The 21241-nt window shown below is 41.5% G+C and overlaps 2 protein-coding genes across 2 annotated transcripts in view; one reads left to right on the top strand and one right to left on the bottom strand.

Moving 5' to 3' along the window:
* The first annotated feature begins 688 nt into the window (after nt 1-688).
* On the top strand, nt 689-5229 carry si:cabz01076231.1 (calcium-binding protein 2). Its single transcript, XM_034676903.1, has 8 exons — nt 689-942; nt 1148-1217; nt 1370-1478; nt 3598-3628; nt 3956-4099; nt 4283-4392; nt 4617-4764; nt 4941-5229. Exons 2-8 carry the CDS (start codon nt 1156-1158, stop codon nt 4967-4969), a joined length of 633 nt encoding a protein of 210 aa, XP_034532794.1. The 5' UTR covers nt 689-942; nt 1148-1155; the 3' UTR covers nt 4970-5229.
* An 813-nt stretch (nt 5230-6042) lies between these two features.
* Nucleotides 6043-21241, bottom strand: part of tdrd7b (tudor domain containing 7 b) — a 38816-nt gene continuing 23617 nt past the window's right edge. Inside the window, exons 10-20 of the mRNA XM_034676123.1 lie at nt 20172-20283; nt 19718-19920; nt 19500-19634; nt 15329-15412; nt 15068-15202; nt 14813-14923; nt 13347-13495; nt 13003-13247; nt 12692-12875; nt 8227-8387; nt 6043-7995 (exon numbers count right to left, since the gene is read on the bottom strand). Coding sequence (XP_034532014.1) covers nt 7775-7995; nt 8227-8387; nt 12692-12875; nt 13003-13247; nt 13347-13495; nt 14813-14923; nt 15068-15202; nt 15329-15412; nt 19500-19634; nt 19718-19920; nt 20172-20283 — 1740 coding nt within the window. The 3' untranslated portion in view covers nt 6043-7774. The remainder of the gene's footprint in view (nt 7996-8226; nt 8388-12691; nt 12876-13002; nt 13248-13346; nt 13496-14812; nt 14924-15067; nt 15203-15328; nt 15413-19499; nt 19635-19717; nt 19921-20171; nt 20284-21241) is intronic.

Genomic DNA, 21241 nt, shown 5'->3' with positions numbered 1-21241 from the left:
GGAGCAATTTGGGATTCAGTGTCTTGCTCAAGGACACTTCGGCATGTGACTGCCGGAGCTGGGATTGAACCGCCAACCTTCCGATTGATAGACGGCCAACTCTACCCACTGAGCCACAAGTAATGCACTTGTCATCATCACCAGACCCCCCTCCACCAGCCACATCACACCTGTCCTGCAGCAGCTCCACTGGCTTCCCATTAAATACCACATCATCTTTAAGATTCTGTTTCTCACCTTCAAGACCATCAACAACCGAGCTCCTCAGGACCTCATTGAGCTCCTCCAGACCAAAATACCCACACGTAGTCTCAGGTCCTCCTCCTCCATCCAACTCACCCTCCCACCTGCTCGCTTGACCACCATGGGGTCCAGAGCCTTCAGCCGCGTTAGTCTGGATCCTTGTAGCTTTCCTATGGGCTATACAACATCACCATGTCTGTGTAACCGTTATAATTTGATCCTGAGGTAAAGCCTCTCTCGTGGATATGGAGTTCTGGGCCCCCTGGTGTTACTCATACACTGATAGTTTGACCCCTATGTCTACTATGAGCTGCTTCTGACAGAGAGGAAATCTTTGCAGCAAACACTTTCTCACTCAGTCGGCACTGACGAGCAGAACTGCAAAGACAACCTCCATATTTCCCTGACTTAAGGATGTTTATAACTCACTGTGCACATTGAAATCACCCAAGATAAAGTCCTCTTTAATGTCCGTCACACTGCTGCTCCACGTTTTGCTTTCTGATCGCTGGCTCCATGTGCAGCCAGGTGATTACTTGTTAAGCCTTCCTGCTAGAGAGGGGTCACAGGGAGTCGGAAAAACTGAGCAGACGGGACACTGAACAGAGCACAAGTGGAACCGTACTCAAGGAGGACAAAAAGAAACTGCTGCTCATTTTCGTTGTCTTTTCCCACCATTGGGGAAGAGTAAGCAAACAGGTAAGATGAGTAACTAGATACAAGTGAAGGTTGGAGGAAGCAGAGAGATCAAGGAAATAGCAGAGAGATCAAGGAAATAAGACTCATCAGTTCATTTCAACTATTTGCTCTTTTGTATTCAAAAATAGATCAGTGAAAGAAGTTCACCAGTATGTTGCTTTTTCTCCATTGGTGAGTGTTTGTAACCTGTGAACATCTGTGTCAGTCAACAGTATGTCCAAGGCAGGAGACAGGACACCCTCCACCACCTCTGTTGACTCAGCCTCCACAGAGGGGTACGAGTGTTTGTTTCTATACGTTTCTAGAATTGATGGATAAAGACTGTCTTCTGAAAATGCAGTTGTCTTTTGAGATCATTTTTAATTTATAGTCACATGTAAGGTGTGCATTAGCTGTTTTAAACCTATTATTTTTCTTAACTGTACAGCAACGGTTCAGTCTCTGATACACCCAAGAAATCCTCAAAGAAGTCCAAGAAAACCACAGAGAGCATGACCAAAGTCTACAACTCTGTGCTGAACAGTGTTTTCGGGGCGGTAAGTTGCTGCTACCCAAATGTTGTGAAGTACATAATCTGCATGTGGAGCTAGAGGGATGGTCTACAGAGGCAGTTTTGACCTGGTGTAGGTGCATACCCATGTTAAAACGTATAATATGTTTTCCCAACACTTTCATTTAAAAAACTGATCTGCTGTAATTCTAATTGATGTTTAAATAAAAAACTTGATATGTTTATAACACTGATCATTAAGAGTCAGACAAAATTTAGAAGTCTTTTATTTATATTAAGATCTAAATGCATAGATACCTATCATTTTGGACTCGACTAGTTAAAGGAGCCATCATTGAAACATCAGATTCAGGACTGAGGTAGAAGTCAGGCTGTAGACGTAGTTTGGACCTGATCTCTTTCAAGTTGTGGCCACTAAGTCTGGTGTATTTATAGTATTAGCGTCCTATTAGCTCAGGCTTACTGCCACTATTCATTAGTGTAATCCAAAAGAGGAACTTTGGCAAACACTCACTTGACTTTAAAATATTTAGGATACCTACCTGCTGTGTCACCTTGGACAATGGGATCTGTCCTCTGTGAAATTGACCTGTGTGTGCCTCCTTTCATTTGATGATGCCTACTTGATATTAACATGCAGTATAATAATCTTACATTCAGAAAGTACTTGCAAATCTATGGGGCGCTGATTGTAAAGTTGCACACACTGAAAAAAACAGCTACATTTCTCCACATTTAGCTTCAAAACTTCCTAAAAACCTAGTGAGTATTTTTAAAAGTCACTTTTTTTTAATCACATTTAGAGGAATATTTACATTGATTTAACATTTAACATTTAGATTTAACATTTAGCTTTTTGTTTTACAAAGTTATATTTTTAACACTTCAGTCGTTAATGGATAGGACAGCTGAAGAGACAGGCAATGTTGGGAGTGGAGAGGGGGGGGAGATGATGCAGTAAATGGTCAAGGCTGGAATCGAACCTGCGACCTCGGAGACGAGGGCTGTGGCCTCTGTATATGAGGCGCCCTTAGACCACTAGGCTAACGGCGCCCCTTTCAATCAATCAATCAATCAATCTTTATTTGTATAGCGCCAAATCACAACAAACGTTATCTCAAGACGCTTTTACAAACATAGGAGGTCTAGACCACACTATGTCAAATTATGAACAGAGACCCAACACCAAGACAGGGTAAGACTCAGTCTGACCCCACCTTAATCCATCATGAGCATTGCACATCGCAGTATTTAGCTAGTTACAGTGGAGAGGACAAACTTCCTTTTAACAGGCAGAAACCTCGAGCAGAACCAGACTCATGTTAGACAGCCATCATGCCTCGACTGAGTTGGGTCTGGAAAGACAGATAGAGGGGAGTAAAAGAGAGAGAGAGGTGATAGTGATGAGACGAGTCGTAGTAGCTGTTGCCGCTGGAGTCCAGCACGTCCGTATCAGCTGGAGTCCAGATCGTCCACAGCAGGAGGACGTCTACGGCAGCTCAGAGGAATCTACGAGACAATGGAGCTCAGGGACTCCAGAAAGGTCTATGGTTAGTAACTTTAATGGGACAGGCAGAGTTAAAGTAAGTGATGAGGGGGTTGGGGGGAAGAAGGTGAGCTAGGATCCCAGTGTGTCAGTGTGCCAGTTCCCCCGGCAGTCTAGGCCTATAGCAGCATGACAAAAGCTGGTCCAAGCCTGATCCAGCTCTAACTATAAGCTTTATCAAAAAGGAAAGTTTAACTTTTCACATTTGTATTTATGTTTAACATTTTTATTTAACATTTAGATTCAGATTTAACATTTGGATTTCACAGTGATTTTAATTAAAAAAATATTTTCATCAAAACAAAATTAAATTTGATAAAGGCCACAAATGTTCCTCTAAATGTGATAAAAAGAAATAGATTTTTAGAAATTCACTCTACATTTTTATGAAGTTTTGGAACTAAATGTGGAGAAATGTTGCTGTTATTTTCAGTGTGCAAAACTTTACAAATGGCGCCCCATACAAATCTGTTGATTTTAACTTTACATTGGAAAAAGTGATCTCATTACGTACTCATTGCAAGGAACTTTGTTAGTTACAAAAGCTTCCAGTTATTTTGTTCAGAATTCAACATGAGTTTTCTTCTTGTTTCTGCAGGACAGAGAATTAGCTCAGGCAGAGTTGGATGGTAAGTAGAACCACAACAGCTCAACAATATTGCCATTGTAGTTCGGAAAGCTTAAAACCACCCATCATTTTTTAAGCTGAAACAGTGCATCACATAAGTTATAGAGAAACATATAAAATATTTGTTGTAGTTACTTTGGAGTTTTCCAATTTTTCTGGCCCCCAAAACTTCTCGACCAGTCTGAAACTCTGGTTTGTGGATTAAAGCAGTTTTAAATCAGGCTCTACTTTTCTGATACTCCTATAAGGATTGTGATGTTGCAGTACTGCCTCGATAACCCCCACTGGGACAGCCATGATCTCTATGTGACCGTTGATCTCTTTACAGAGTTGCAAGAAGCGTTCAAAGAGTTTGACTATGATCAGGATGGATATCTGAACTACAAAGATGTGGCTGAATGCATGAGAACCATGGGATACATGCCCACAGAAATGGAGCTGCTGGAGATAGTTCAACAAATCAAAATGAGAAGTAAGAATAGGAGATACTTTTGTTACACTGACAACTTGTGCACAATGATAAAGAAAAAACATGATGATTAAATTCTATGATTTAACTTTCATTTTCAGATGGACAATGCATATTTGTATGGCTGCTTTTTTTTTTTCTAATGTCCCTCTATTTCCTGACCCATAACAACTTTCTTCTCAACAGTGGGGGGGTTGATGGATTTTGAAGACTTTGTTGAACTGATGGGACCCCGGATGATGGGAGAGACTGCTCATATGCTTGGACTCAAAGAGCTCCAATCAGCCTTTGTGCAGGTCTGTCAACAAAACCCCAGATTGATTTTATGACAGGACATTTGTTTTAAAAAGGTCTTCATTCCATTATTTTGCATCTCAGTGAGTTAATCCAAAATGAATACAAGTACATCCTACAAACGAGCACTTTAACAGTTGTATATTTTTAACTCTTGGTTAATGAAATTGACAGAATAAAAACCATCCCTTTATCAAGTTGTTGCCAATGTCTCTCCTTTTGAAAGTTTGATCTCGATGGAGACGGGAAGATCAACCAGGATGAGATGAAAGAGGCGATAAAGTCACTCCTGGGGGAGAAGCTCAAGAAAGGAGAACTGGAGGAGATTTTAAAGGAGCTGGACATTAACGCAGACGGAAACATTGACTTTGAAGGTGAGAGTAAGAGCTTTATATGGCTGACAGTTTATCAAGCGATTAGGATCCACACTGTTGGTCACAATGTTGTCTCAAATTTCATACTGCTGAGTCGAAAAGCAACAGGGTGGTTCTCGTCAGATAAACTCAGTACTATACCGACTTCTCTGTTTTGTCCTCTCTCTCCTCCTCAGAGTTTGTGATGATGCTCTCCATCCGCTAGCCTGAGAGACCGACAACAGGGGGAAGACATACAATCTATTCTGTAGTAGTCAACATAGAGGACACAATTCTGGACACATTTGGACTGTTTGTAAAGTAGATATAGACTTCTACAACATAATATGTGCCTAAATCTGTAAGAAATGCAAATGATAGATAAATGAATGGGAGTGACGTGGTCTGATTACTGCGTGGCATGAAATATGGTGTGAGAGCTATTCTGCTGGATGGAAAAACTGCTGCAGTTATTCAATATGTAAAGAAGAGTGAAATGTTTTGATATTTTAATAAAGAAATTAAAATGATGTGTGCACTTGTCTTCCATGCATAACATTATGATAATATTACAGAATGTATTAGTAGTAGTCATAGAAAAGAGTGTTTACAATCAAAACTCTTTAACAAACTTTATTCCAAAAACAAGTCATTAAATACCACTCGGTCTTCATCAATCAAAGAGTCATCATAGATTTACCATCCACAGAAAATATATTAAATATATCCTAAATGTAGAGTCGACTCATGATAATGCTTTGTAAAGTCCACTGTTTGAAGAACTGGAGGAGCAGTTAAACATCCAAAACCATGAGGCGTTTTCACATTTTCATTCATTATAAATAAATCCCAGAATCAGTGGGACAGTCGCTCACAGCGTCATGCTGGCTTTGCTAACATGTTCAATGCATGCAGGATGCATCGTACACTTACAGCTTCAGCCTCTGCTTGCTCCAATTCATACTTCAGCCACATTAATGAATATAGCTGAATATCTGAGTCAGTCCCCAGGAATGTCAAATGCACTGTATCCTTATCAATGACACCATCTGCACTCATATTCCAAGAGGCTGTTTATTATGGGCTGCTCTTTGTAAAGTTGTTCACTCTGAAAATAACAGCAACAACTCTCCACATTTAGATCGTAAATTTTAAGAAAACGTGAATTTTTAATTCACTTTTTTAATTAAATTTAGATCAATATGTGTGATCTTCTTCACATTTAATTTTGTTGTGACTAATATATTTAAGTTAAATATAAATGCTAAATATAAATATATATATATATATATAAATATAAATGTTAAATCTAAATCTAAATGTTAAATATAAATGTTGATTGTTAAATCTAAATGTTAAATCTAAAATACAGATATCTCAACCACAGTCAGGATGGACTCCTACAAGTTACCAGCCGGACTGCCTGCCGTCCATAATGTGCTCTGATTTAGCAGAAAATATTGGTGGCAGTTTTGGAGGCCATTCAGAGATTATACAACGCTCAGAGACAGAACAGAACCAGTCTATGGGACGGACAAGTTAAGTTGGTATTGCTAAGTCTGTGTCGCTTTATGAAGCTTTTATTTGGGTATTTCTGCTAGGGGGCAGAGTGAAATTGCATATTAGCTAAATATTTAGGATCGCAGAGCAACATTTAACATTTAACATTTAGATTTAACAATCAACATTTTGATTCGTCATTTAGATAATATAATTATAATTTTTTTAGTAAGTTTAACTTAACTATATCTGTCACGACAAAAATAAAGTGAAAAGATCACAAATATTCCTTTAAATGTGATAAAAATGTGACTTTTAAAATTTTACTCTACGTTTTTATGACATTTTGTAGCTAAATGTGGAGAATCGTGGTTGTGATTTTCAGTGTGCAAAACTTTACAAATGACGCCCCATAGTTTATGAGATTGGGGACTTGACTAGTTTGCAACACAAGTAAAGGCAGAGATCAGAAGTCCAAACTAAAATGATCTAGTTTTACTGATCCCCATTTAGGTCCATAACTGTACTGGTCCAATAATAACAACACTGTTAATTCTCCACTCCAGAGTCCTGGACAACATCAGCAACACCTGCAGATGTTGTCCAAACCTTATGACCTTTCCCTCACGCATAGAGATGTGTTGAATTGGAAATTAATGGAATTTTACTGTGTTATAAGCAGTTCTTAAAGGGGCATTGGCAGCAGAAATTTAAGACTGTTTTAGCAACAACAAAAAACGGTGAATGTTCCCTGTCTCTAAGTTAATAAATAAATGTCTCTAGTCATGAAAATCCTAATTGAGAAAATAAACTGCTCTCTTTATTACATCTGCTTCCCATGACTCATTGACTTATCCAGTGACTTATCCATGACTATCAGAAATACAGTCTTAAAGCACATCGTATTGTTAGCGGATGAATTTTAGCTCGTGTAAGCTTATTGGAGATTATTTTAACATTCTGTGCACTGTTCATGATGCTCACATTCAGGGTTGAGGTGCACTGTTCATGATGCTCACATTCAGGGTTGAGGTGGTCATCGTAAACTTTGTCTGACACCAAAATAAAGTGCAGTCAAAGAACTGCTGAGGAAACGCTGCTTCTGATAAAAACCTATCCCCACAGAAGATAGCTTAAACGTGTGTTTTTTAACTACCGCCTTGTGGGACTGATATGGATTGCTGCATCTGATTTTTACTTTCTGCATATTACATTTTGAGTATTTGGTAAGTCTGGATCAAAGCCATGCATGGGTGTTTTGTCCAATGATAAAACTAGTCATTCAAATTCACATCAAAAACTCTTTCAATTAACATCCCCAAAACAAGAAGTAAGCGGCAACAACCACATAAACCTCTTATGTTCTGTCGGTAACATGCTATCAAACCACTCAATGTCCCAATTTCCCCTAACTACTACACTTTTTAAAACCATATATCTTAAGTCCTCCTAAATAATAGAGAAAGATGGATGAGCAACTCTTTTAGTGCCTCCATAGAGCAGCGTGACAACTGTTTCTGACATCTGTTGTCTACAGCTCATTGGTCGGCTCATCAGCAAATTCAGCCATGATGTCATGCACCCAGATGTCCTTTTCTTCTTGTGAAGTGTCAACCAGGAAGACTGTCGCCTTCCTGTCCCAGGGATTAGGGGCCTCTTGTATCGCCTCCAGCTGGGCCACAAGAGGTTTCTTCTCCACATGATTCCTGAAAACGATGGAAGCTTCCTCTGACCACTGCCTTTGCTTCACTCCTGCAAAAACAACAGTTTCTTTATTTCTTTATTACTTTTCAACAAATCATTGGACAAAAATGTCTTTTGATGAGCCACACAGTGACAGAACGTGAGCTACAGCATCATGTTTTACAAAATGATTTCTTTCCACAGTAGATTATGAATAAAGTGCTAAGTCTGCAAGTAAGAAATTATGTAAGATGTACAATATTTGTGAACGATCTGTGAAAGTATGTCCACTTTACTCACCAGCAAGTTGAGCTGTGATTCCCTGAAACGGCAGCTGTGTGAACTCTTTAATCAAAGGTTTGAGCTGGGAGCAGCCCACCAGCTCGTGTTTACCATAGTCCAGCTCGTACACAGACACCAAACCATTGGATAGAATTCCTTTCACCAACACACGATGCCAGCTAAGAAGAGAGAGGGAGGATGTGTTGAAGTATTTTAGCAAAGTAAAAGTACCAGATTGTACTGAGACCAAGACAAGACCAAGTCATTTTGGGATCAATATCGAGTAAAGACCAAGACCAAGGTCTGAAGACCTCAGTGCATGTTGATTTACAGATACAATCTGTATGGTTACAGAAGAGTTTGCAGCCATCTGCTGTCCAGGGCATACACACAGCCTCTTAGCACATGGTCTCCAGCCACTCCTGCGTGTGTGCAGGGGGCCTGTCCTCCACTTAGACCATAACATTGGGGGAGGTTGCCACAGTAACCAGCGGGGGAAATAGCAAACTAAAAATGGATTGAAGTTATTCGTCGTTAGAAAGTGGCATTTTACTTTGTAAACAATTCTACTTAGTAATGATGTAGATGAATAGCCTATAAGTGGTGGTGTTGACCAGTTTCGGTTTTAAAATGTGAAGTTCACCCAGCCTGAGGCCGAGGACAGATTAAACATTTGTTGGATTCTAAGACGAATCCAAGACCGAGGTGGTAGAGTGGCAGCTATTTTCAATTCTAGTTTTCAGGTTAACCCTAGACCCAAACTAGGCTGTTGCTCCTTTGAAGGCCTAGTTCTCAGCTTTCCCAATCCAGTTTCTAAAACAGTGCGACCAATCTTATTCGTTATAATTTACCGCCCTCCTGGCCCGTGCTCTCAATTTTTAACTGAATTTTCAGAGTTTTTATCTAATTTAGTCCTCAGCTCAGATCAAATAGTCATTGTAGGTGACTTTAATATTCATGTAGACGTTGATAATGACAGCCTTAGCATTGCATTTATGTCCCTGCTGGACTCAATTGGCTTCTCACAGGTTGTTAACAAACCTACTCACCGTTTCAATCACACCCTCCATCTTGTTCTGGCTTATGGTCTTGAAATTGAGGACTTATTAGTCTTCCCACAAAATCCGCTTTTATCAGATCACTTTTTAGTAACGTTTGATTTCCTCCTAGTAGGTTCTACTCAAGGTAATAAAAACGTAATAACCAGGAATTTGTCTGATAGTGCCGTAGCTAAGTTCAAAGAGGCTATCCCTGCTGCTTTAAACTCAGTATCTAGTCCAACCTTAGCTCAAAGCTTGTATACTAGCTCCAGTCCCTCTCAGCTAGATCAGCTTGTAGATGATACTACAGGTTCTCTGCAGGTTACCCTAGACCTAATCGCTCCTCTTAAACAGAAGACTATTAGACGACAGAGGCTAGCTCCGTGGTATAATGCTCAAACCCGTGAACTAAAACAAAACTCTAGAAAACTAGAAAGATTATGGCGCTCCAATAAAACAACTGAAACCTGCTCACTTTGGAAGGATAGTCTTAATAAATATAGGAAGGCCCTGCAGCATGCTCGAGCTGCCTATTACTCCTCTCTAATAGAAGAGAATAAAAACAACCCTAGGTTCCTCTTCAGCACTGTAGCCAGGCTGACAGACAGTCATAGCTCCACTGAGCCATGTATTCCTTTAGCCCTCAGCAGCGATGACTTTATGAGCTTCTTTAATGATCAAATCTTAAAGATTAGAGATCAAATTAGTAACCTCTTACCTTTAACTAGTGTAGGACCCTTTACCAACAGCGGGATCATTGAAACGGCGTTAAAGCCAGATGTATACCTAGACTGTTTTTCACCCATTGACCTTCCTGAACTGGTTTCAACAGTTTCTTCAGCTAAACCATCGACCTGTCTTTTAGACCCAATCCCAACTAAGCTGCTAAAATAAGTCATTCCACTAGTCAGCAGTTCTTTACTCAGTATGATAAATATGTCTTTACTGACAGGCTATGTACCTCAATCTGTTTGTAAAAGTGTCTTGAGATAACGTTTGTTGTGATTTGGCGCTGGACAAATAAGATTGATTGATTGATTGATTGATTGATTGATTGATTGATTGATTGATTGAAGACCTTAAGAAAGCTGTCCTGTGATCAGTTTCAAAACCAGACCTTTTTGTAAGAACAACAACACTACTAACAGAAAAGAAACCAACTGTGTAGTGAGTAGGCCTGCTTATCATATCTCAAGTCTCTAAAAGTAGTATGGGAGGTAGAGCCTTCAGTTATCAGGCCCCTCTCCTTTGGAATCATCTACCAGTCAGGGTCCGGGAGGCAGACACCCTCTCTACTTTTAAGAGTAGGCTTCAAACTTCCCATCCATCCATTTTCTTCCGCTTATCCGAGGTCGGGTCGCGGGGGTAGCAGTCCAAGCAAATTGAACCAGACATCCCTCTCCCCAGCAACACTTTCCAGCTCCTTCTGGGGAACCCCCGAGGCGATCCCAGACCATGCGGGTGATATAATCCCTCCACCGCGTTCTCGGCCTTCTCCCAGACGGACGTGCCCGGAACACCTCTTAAGGGAGGCGTCCGGGAGGCATCATAATCAGATGCCTGAACCACCTCAGCTGACTCCTTTCGACGTGGAGGAGCAGCGGCTCTACTCCGAGCTCCCTCCGGATGTCCGAGCTCCTGACCCTCCCTCTAAGGCTGAGCCCAGACACCCTTCGTAGGAAACTCATCTCAGCCGCTTGTATCCACGATCTTATCCTTTCGGTCATGACCCACAGCTCATGACCATAGGTGAGGGTTGGAACGTAGACCGACTGGTAAATTGAAAGCTTTACCTTCCGGCTCAGCTCCCTCTTCACCACAATGGTCCGATACAACGTCGGCATCACTGCTGACGCTGCACCAATCCACCTGTCGATCTCACACTCCATTTTACCCCCACTCGTGAAAGAGACCCCGAGATACTTAAACTCCCCCACTTGGAGCAAAGTCTCACTCCCCACCGGGAGAGAGCAATCCACCGTTTTCTGGCAGAGAACCATGGCCTCAGACTTGGAGGCAATGACTCTCATCCCGGCCGCTTCGCACTCAGCTGCAAACCACCCCAATGCCTGCTGGAGGTCCCAGCTCAAAGAAGCCAACAGAACTGCATTGCCTGCAAAAAGCTGAGGTGAAATTCTGAGGCCCCCAAACTGAAGACCCTCCTCCCCTCGGCTGCACCTTGAGATCCTGTCCATAAAGATTACAAACAGGATCGGTGACCAAGGGCAACCCTGGCGGAGGCCAACACGCACTGAGAACGCGTCCGACTTTGTGCCAAGTATGCGGACACAACTCTCACTTTGGTCGTACAGGGACCAGATAGCTCGCAGTAGCGCCCCCCGAACCCCATACTCCCAAAGTACCAACCACAAGAGCCCCCGTGGTACACGATCGTAGGCCTTCTCCAAGTCCACAAAAAACATGTAGACTGGATGGGCAAACTCCCATGCCCCCTCCAGGAGCCTCGTAAGGGTAAAGAGCTGGTCCACTGTCCTGGCCGCGGGGCCAGGACGAAAACCACATTGTTCCTCCTGTATCTGAGCCTCCTTTCCAGCACCCTGGAATAGACTTTTATCGGGAGGCTGAAAAGTGTGATACCCCTATAATTGGAGCATACTCTCCGGTCCCCTTTTTTAAAAATGGGAACCACCACCCCGGTCTGCAATTCCACAGGCACTGTCCCAGACCTCCACCTGACACTGAAGAGGCTTCAAACTTTCCTTTTTGATAAAGCTTATAGTTAGAGACGGATCAGGCTTGGACCAGCTCCTAGTTCTGCTGCTACAGGGTTAGACTGACACACTGGGATCCTCTCTCACCCACTACCCCCTAACCCCCTCATCTCTTACTTTAACTCTTCCTGTCACATTAAAGTTACTAACCATAGACCTATCTGGAGTCCCTGAGCTCCCTTGTCTCGTAGGTTCCTCTGGATCTCTGCTGCTGTGTACATGCAGCAGCACTCCAGCTGCTACAACTACCACTCTCCGTCTCACCACGATCATCTCTCTCTCTCGTCATCTCCCTCTATCCCTCTCTCCAACACGGTCTCAGCAGATGTGTGTCTAACATGAGTCTGGTCCTGCTGGAGGTTTCTGCCTGTTAAAGGAAGTTTGTCCTTGCCACTGTAACTTGCTAAATGCTGCAAAGTGCTCTGCTCATGGTGGATTAGGATGAGATCAGACTGAGTCCTGTCTGTAAGATGGGACTGGATCTGATCCTGTCTTGATGTTGGGTCTTTGTTAATAATAGAACATAGAGTGGTCTAGACCTAGTCTGTTTGAAAAGAGTCTGAGGAGAACGTTTGTTGGGATTTGGCGCTATACAAATAAAGAGCCACAAGTTTTGTAAATCAGAGTTATGTTGGAACATAAATAAAGTTGCTCTAATGTTGAGAAAAAGAAGTCAACATTCATTCTGAATAAAAGCACTGTTCTACTCACTTGTTCTCCACTTTAGCAGCATATATCCGATGTTTCTCTATGTTGAGTAGTTTCTCCTCACTTTTGTTGTAGTAGAGAATCATCTCTCCCATTAACACCACCAGTTTGTACATATCTCTCCAGGGCTGCAGCACAAAGTGGCCTGGATGGCAAGCAACTGATACATAAACATCCATGTTGCTTCCTGAGGAGAAAAAAATAACTTGTTTTCTAGCAACAACAACAAATGTAAAATGAATTATTAAACGCTTAAATCTGTGCCTGGGAATCTGTTTTTCATTTATTACTGTGATATGAACAATCTACACCACCTGCTGGGGGGAGCTCCAGAGAAGGTGGAAGCTGAAAGGGAGAGAAAGACAATGATGGTGTCTCGGGTAGGCTTGTGGTGGTTGTGTTGCCTCCTCCGCCGCCACCGCCCCCTCCTCTGGGTCCTGATAGAGCCCGCTTCAGATGGGGATTGGTTGAAACAGAAGATGATGCTGGACTCCCATTAGTTGATTCACTGGTTGTGGAAGTCTTTGAAGATAAATTGGGTGTGGATATCTTGGCAGGGCTGACAAGTTAAGTTAGGTTAACAAGTATTAATTCAACTTAAATTTAGCTCAACCAGATTTGAAGGAATAATACAGATGAATGTAGAAGCAGCAGAAACCTGTGGCTTGTCAGGAAAACATCTGGTTTTCGTTTGAAGAGGTCAGACTGGACCATGTGATGGTTGAGGCTGCGGGTGATGTCGTGGAAGTTCTTGTCGGTGAAAAGGTGGACATATATGCAACCTTTGGTTTCATCTACCTTGGCGACCTTGAAGAGGAAAAGCAGAGAAGACCAGAGACCAGAAGAGAATGGTTATTGTGTTGGGGCAAGAGGAATGTACAACCAGTAGAGGTGGGGACTTTTGGCCCTGTCACAGCTTAACGATTTAGCCAGCGTTTTCCCAACGTATCAAAATGCGTTGACATGCGCTGATGTTTTTTTCGGTTATTGTTGTATACATAGCATATTCATAACTTATGCAGAACTAAAGTCCACTTATGCAAAGCGCGCGGCAGCGTAACAACGCAGACGAATTTTGCATTTCGTTTTGAAATGAGATGCACTTTATTGGTGATTAAAATGGGAATCAGCATTATCTCACTGATATCTCTACTTCTAGTTCTGTGTAGACGTTTCAAACAAAAGCCATTTCTGACATGTTCCATGTGGCATACATTCAAAGGACATCAGGTGTCTTACATTTAGAAAAACACATCTCTAAATATGATTACATATTAACACTTTGGTATAATTATCACTGAAACCAAACACTGTTCTGAACTGATCCAAAGGATTTGGATATCTTCACACTCCCATGAGACGCTGCTAAGCTTAAAAGCAAATATCCCTCTAACTCACATCGTATCACAGGGAATGTAATTAGGGAACAAGCAGTTTTAATTGACAAATGCATGCAGATTTGGGATGAGCATAGTGGGATATGGAGACAATCTGAGGTTGTATAGACCCTTGGCTTCACAGGAAAATGCACTGCATGCCATTTACTCTGTTTCCCATGCATCATCAGTTGTCATCAGCTGTGTGCTGTTTGATTGCAAATCTCTGTGTGTTATTAAAAACTCTGCAGTCTCTCTTTGTAAGAACATAATGAGCTGTGGAGAGTGTCAGAGGTATGAAACCAGCAGGAACACAGCCTCTGCTCTTTATAGCAAGTTACACTTATTGACTGCAGTGCTTTCAAAAATGTCACATTTTGAACTTCATTGAATTCAACAACAGCAGCTTTATCGTTGAACACCAGCAGACTCTGACATGCTGGCTTCAACTTCTGTTTCAGAGGCTCTGCTGTTTGACACTGAGTGAGGGCTCAAAGGCTTCTCACGCTCACACACATGCAGACACACAGCTCTACGTGTGTGAAGGTGTGTCAACCATCGCAGAACTTACCTTCAACTTATGGCAGGCGTATGCCAGACGTATGATCCATACACTGCATACTCGCCGTACTACGACATATACCAGCGTGCTTCAGCGTGCTCTGAACTCATACAAAACTTACCTATAACTTATGCAACGTACACCAGTGTACTCGCCAATTTTTTCATGGTGTGACAGGGCCATTACCTTTATGCTGCAGTCTGTGGTGTTTAGGACTTTCTCTCGTAGCCACTGGATAGCATCTGGACTCCAGGATCCAACACTGACAGCCAGGTCTGCTAGACAGCACTTCACAGCCTAAACAGAGGGTTTTGATTTTGTCAAATAATGTGTAGGAGTGTATGATTAAGCTGCTCTCATCACAACAGTACATAACATAAAACTGCCTTTGATCATCGCTCTTGATTGGGTTTCAAAGCCCCTTTGGGCATCAAAGCTGACCTGGGGTGGGATCACGATAAGGTCACGTAGAAATGACTGTGGGATCTCTCTCAGCTCAAAGACCTCTACAGAAGCCTGAACACCCACATCAATGAACAGGATGTCCAGCACTCTGCTGCCATGGAGGTTGGTGATCTAAAAGAAGACACATAAACAAAAGTGCACAACTGAGAATTTACCCCCCAAATTTCCCAAAGTTGCATGTTCACAGACGTCCTATAAAAGTTACAGTCCATGCTCAATGGGCCCGTGGTATCCTACCTCCACACGGGACCATCTGCCTTTATAGCGAGCCAGGCATTCTTTACCACAGAAGGGTCTGGATACCAGGAACTCAGATGTAACCTGGATGGAAAATATTGTTCATGAGGAAATCTTAGTCATTTTTTAATCTGATTGTATGTTCTCAATCAAAAATTCACAACCGTAAGCAGAGACAGATCTACAAATATAAAAAAGTAATTTTATTTGTCTTATTTTGGATTTCCAAACTCAAATTCAAAGTATGAATTAAACTGAACTTCCTGCTACTTAGAAGAACAAAACTGGACCCCATAGTTTGTTGAAGGATGTGGTGATCAGTTTTGTTAAGTTGGACAAAAAAGTGTATCATGAAAATTTTCCACTTTCCCACATCAGTCAATCAATCAATCAATCAATCAATCAATCAATCAATCAATCAATCAATCAATCAATCAATCAATCAATCAATCAATCAATCAATCAATCAATCAATCAATCAATCAATCTTTATTTGTATAGCACCAAATCGTAACAAACATTATCTCAAGACTCTTTTACAAACAGAGCAGGTCTAGACCACTCTATCTCAAATTATGAACAGAGACCCAACAACAAGACAGGATATGACCCAGTCCCATCTTACAGACTCTGATCTGGGTCTGATCTCATGTTAATCCACCATGAGCAGAGCACTTTGCAGTATTTAGCAAGTTACAGTGGCAAGGACAAACTTCCTTTAACAGGCAGAAACCTCCAGCAGGACCAGACTCATGCTAGACACACATCTGCTGAGACCATGTTGGGTCTGGAAAGAGGGATGGTTCATGATATAAAGAAGGCACTGTAACTGTATTAGGAAACAGATCTGTTCACAATTTGACATAGTGTGGTCTAGACCTATGTTTGTAAAAAGCGTCTTGAGATAACGTTTGTTGTGATTTGGCGCTATACAAATAAAGATTGATTGATTGATTGAATGATCTGGACGCTTGCCAGAATACTAAACAAAAGACCAGTCTCTCCTATGTTTTCATCTAAACACTGACATATAGGATTACTTAGCTAAGCTATCTGCTTTGAAGGACAGCAGCAGCACTTTTAGAAAAAGGATCCGTTCCACTGTCTGCTAACAGATTAAATGGCTTGGCTACGTCCTAACTCCAGATTATCAACCTAATCTCCATCTGCCACCAAATCTAACTGAAAAAGGCAACGCAGCACAAATTTTCATTAAAGGCTTTAAAGGGGAGTATATGATATTTGATGTATACAAATAAAGTGTGACGTTAGCAAATAATAGGATAAATGATAAGACAAATAATTATATACAGTGGGTACGAAAAGTATCAGACCCCTTCACTTTTTCTACATTTTGTTATGTTACAGCCTTATTACAAAATGGATTAAATTATTTTTTCCCTCAACATTCTACACACAATACTCCATAATGAAAAAGTGAAAAATGTTTTGTAGTAATTTTGCAAATTAATTAAAAATAAAACACTAAAATATTGCATGTGCATAAGTATTCAGACCCTTTGCTTTGTAACTCAAAACTGAGCTCAGGTTAATCCTGTTTCCTCTGACCATCCTTGAAATGTTTCTACAACTTGATTGGAGTCCACCTGTGGTAAATTCAATTAATTGGACATGATTTGGAATGGCACACACCTGTCTATGTAAGATCCCACAGTTGACAGTGCATGTCAGAGCACAAACCAAGACATGAAGTCAAAGGAATTGTCTGTAGACCTACGAGACAGGATTGTATGGAGACACAGATCTGGGGAAGGGTACAGACAAAATTTCTGCTGCATTGAAGGTCCCAAAGAGCTCAGTGGTGTCCATCATACGTAAATGAAAGAAGTTGAAATCACCAGGACCCTCCCTAGAGCTGGCTGCCTGGCCAAAATAACCGATCAGGGGGAGAAGGGCCTTGGTCAGGGAGGTGACCAAGAACCCAACGGTCACTCTGACAGAGCTCCAGTGTTCCTCTTTGGAGATAGGAGAACCTTCCAGAAGGACAACCATCTCTGCTGCACTCCACAGATCAGTCTTTTATGATAGAGTGGCCAGACGAAAGCAACTCCTCGGTACAAAGCACATGAAAGTTTGCCAAAAGACACCTAAAGGACTCTCAGACCATGAGAAACAACATTCTCTGGTCTGATGAAACCAAGATTGAACTCTTTGGCCTGAAAGTCTGGAGGAAACCAGGCACCGCTCATCACCTGGCCAATACCATCTCTACAGTGAAGCATGGTGGTGGCAGCATCATGCTGTAGGGATGTTTTTCAGCGGGAGGAACTGGGAGACTTGTCAGGATCGAGGGAAAGATGAACGCAGCAAAGTACAGAGAGATTCTTGACGAAAACCTGCTCCAGAGCGCTCTGGACCTCAGACTGCAGAGAAGGTTCACCTTCCAACAGGACAACGATCCTCAGCACACAGCCAAGATAACAAAGGAGTGGCTTCAGGACAAGTCTCTGAATGTCCTTGAGTGGCCCAGCCAGAGCCCGGACTTGAACCTGATTGAATAGCTGTGCACTGACACTCCCCATCCAACCTCATCAAGCTTGAGAGGATGTGCAAAGAAGAATGGGAGAAACTCCCCAAACCCAGGTTTGCTAAGCTTGTAGCAACATACTGTACCGGAGAAGACTGGAGGCTGTAACCACTGCCAAAGGTGCTTCAACAGAGTACCGAGTAAAGGGTCTGAATACTTATGCACATGAGATATTTAAGTGATTTATTTTTGATTAATTTGCAAAAATGTCTACAAAACACTTTTCACTTTGTCATTATGGGGTATTGTGTGTAGAATGTTGAGGGAAAAAAATAATTTAATCCATTTTGGAATAAGGCTGTAACACAACAAAATGTAGAAAAAGTGAATGGGTCTGAATACTTTCCGTACCCACTGTATATACACATTTTTTCAATAAATATATAGTCTACATTTTTCAATACTCAAAAAACAATAACTTTTATCTTCTAAGTCTCATTGGTCTCATGGTTAAGTTTTTTTTTAATAAAATGTAATTCATGTATGTATATCTTTATGCTATCAAAGTTATGCATTGTTATGTGTTATGTCAACTCTATCAAGCACCCAGTTATACATTTTTCAATTCTCAAAAAAAAATAACTTTTGAGTCTATCATATATACACACACACACACACACACACAGATAACAATGTACATTACTTTTGCGTGTATCATATAAATATACTGTATGTATGAATATACTGCCTACAGCTTATGGACATACATATACTTTATATACTAAAATCAAAAATGATTTGTTCTTTGAGTTTATATATATATATATATATATATATATATATATATATATATATATATACTCAAAAAACAATAATATTGATATATATATATTAGGGGTGCAACAATTCGTGTATTTGTATTGAACCGTTCAATACAGTGCTCACGGTTTGGTACGCCCTATGAACCGAACAATACGCAATTTTATATTTATTTGATCAACTTCTGACGAGGCGCTCTGTGCTGAAAGAGTGTCCTCTTTGGTTGCAGAGCAGAGTTGTTCCGTGGTCCTGTAGTGGTGCTAGACTGGCTGATGTGGTTTTAAAGTGCGTTTATGCATTACTTGTGGTCTTATACTGCATGCTGTGTAAGACTTCAGCCTGATACCGGACAGTGTTTTCCCTGCCGTTATATCGGGGGCACACCCACCGGGTCCCGCCCCCCCCGGAAGTCAAACCAGAAGTGATTTAAGGTTCCCTCCCTCATAGATCAGGTCTATACCTTGTTCTTTTATTTAACAGACTAAATATCCTCATGTTATTTATCTTATTTACATGACGGGATGTCATTTCTGTCTCTACATGGTTGCACGTTCACAATTCTCCTCTGCTCTCTGTATTGCGCATGGCAGATGCGCAAGGAGACAGTCAGACATACACTCACACACACACAAATACACACACATGCAACCCCCCCATGCACAGCAGAACATGTGTCAGGTATAGCTGCCCCTGATACATTTCATTTCATTTAAAAACTGTGCTTTTGAGCTGAAACAAATGTTGGTAGTTTCAACAAACTACAAGTAAGAAAGGCATGGAAATTTCTCTTTTTCTTTATCGAAAACTTATCAAACCGAATGACAAAGAGAGGCCCTCCCACATTAAAAGTAACATGGTCTTTACCTGCGAGTGGAAGTATCTGTCTATGTTGTCCAGAATCTCATTCAGCTTGGCGAGGCCTCTGGAGGGGAGCTGGCAGAAGATGGTTCCATCGGAGCAGACACTGCCTACAGTCACGTTCATGTAGGCACTGTTGACCTGATAGAAGCCAGTGATAAGAGTTCAGAGCACTTACACACACAGACTGACCCAACCATATACACACCCAAACTCTGCTGTACCTGCACTGGGCTGGTGAGCGTCTTGTCCTGCAGCGCTTTCATACAGATGGCGTTAATGTTGACGTCATCATCTTGTGATGTGTCATACAAAACAACAAATGGAGTCTCCCCTCGCTCCAGGATCTCAGCCAAAAGGATCTTTCCACTGGCTGTTATCTCAAGGGTCTTTAGCACTGCAGGCTCCTGACAGAATGGCTCCAAGCCTACACACACACATCACATGCACGCACACACAGAGAGAGAGAGAGAGAGAGAGAGAGAGAGAGAGAGAGAGAGAGAGAGAGAGAGAGAGAGAGAGAGAGAGAGAGAGAGAGAGAGAGAGAGAGACAACAGGTGTCGGAACAAAGTTTAGCTAAAAACAAACTTTTATGTCTTTTATTATTAATGTGAGGTTCTCTTAGAAATCTCTACCTGTTAGGATTTCTGATGACATGGTAATGAAATGCAGACTTACCTGCTAGTTTACACTTGGTTGCCTGGAAAGGCAGTTGGAAAAACTTCTCATTCAGCTCCAACACTTTAGTTTTGCACACCATCTCTGAGAAGCCATGATCCACATAGTACACCTACAGAGCCAATGGCAAAGACCACAGGGGTGAGAAACCACAGACAATCTGACAACCTTTAAACCAAACAAAAATACAATATCTATTAATCCGGGTCACATGATTAGGTCTGGTAAAATGGCTCTGGAGCACCCCCTAACAGAACTTTAGTTAGGCAGCTCACATAGTATAGAAGAATTACATTCTGTATAAAATGTTTTCTAAAAAGTTTAGTTAAGAAGTCTCTTTGAGCCATGACATTTATCCAACAAGGCCACAAGTTACTCAGCTTACACCAAAGACATTATGAATTTAAAGAAGTCTTGACTTTGTCTTGTTGAATGGCATTGCAACAGCAGCAAGGTGAATGCCAAATCCTTGTGTCGCTGAATCTGCCCAAGAATTCCTAACACCCAAGAGTTCATAAATGGTGACATCTAAATTCCAATGAAAACTGGTGAAACCTACATGAGTGCCACCCACTGATAGAAGCCAGTAAGACTTGTGTGACTTCATACGCTTTCCATGAATATAACTTAGTGTGGTCCTCACCGGGGGTGGAGAAAATCCTGTAGGAGCATGTTCTGTAGAGCCATGAGGTCAGTAAAGGAAGTGACATACTGAGATACTTCTTATTACAATGTCCAGAATATCTTTACAATCAGAGCCCCGTCAGATATACGTTGAACCATTAAGCCTACTCAACTTGTAGCACACCAAGTGGATATTTGGATACAGTATTACTAATTACTAAAAATGAATAAGTGCAACAGCAATCAAGTGAGTTTCATCTCTACGAACTGTACACCTTATACAAACACAATATATGCAATGCCTAGGAGTAGTTGGTTGGTGGGTCGGTCTGTCGGTGGGTCAGTCGGTGGGTCAGTCTGTCGGTCTGTCAGTTGGTCTGTCTTCTGGTCGGTTTATCTGTCGGTCGGTCGGTCGGTCAGTTGGTCGGTCTGTCAGTTGGTCATGA

This window comes from Notolabrus celidotus, chromosome 23 (genome assembly GCF_009762535.1).
Source record: "Notolabrus celidotus isolate fNotCel1 chromosome 23, fNotCel1.pri, whole genome shotgun sequence".
In the NCBI taxonomy this organism is placed as follows: Eukaryota; Metazoa; Chordata; class Actinopteri; order Labriformes; family Labridae; genus Notolabrus; species Notolabrus celidotus.
The sequence above is the reverse complement of the archived record's forward strand: the minus strand, read 5'-3'. Positions and strand labels throughout refer to the sequence as shown.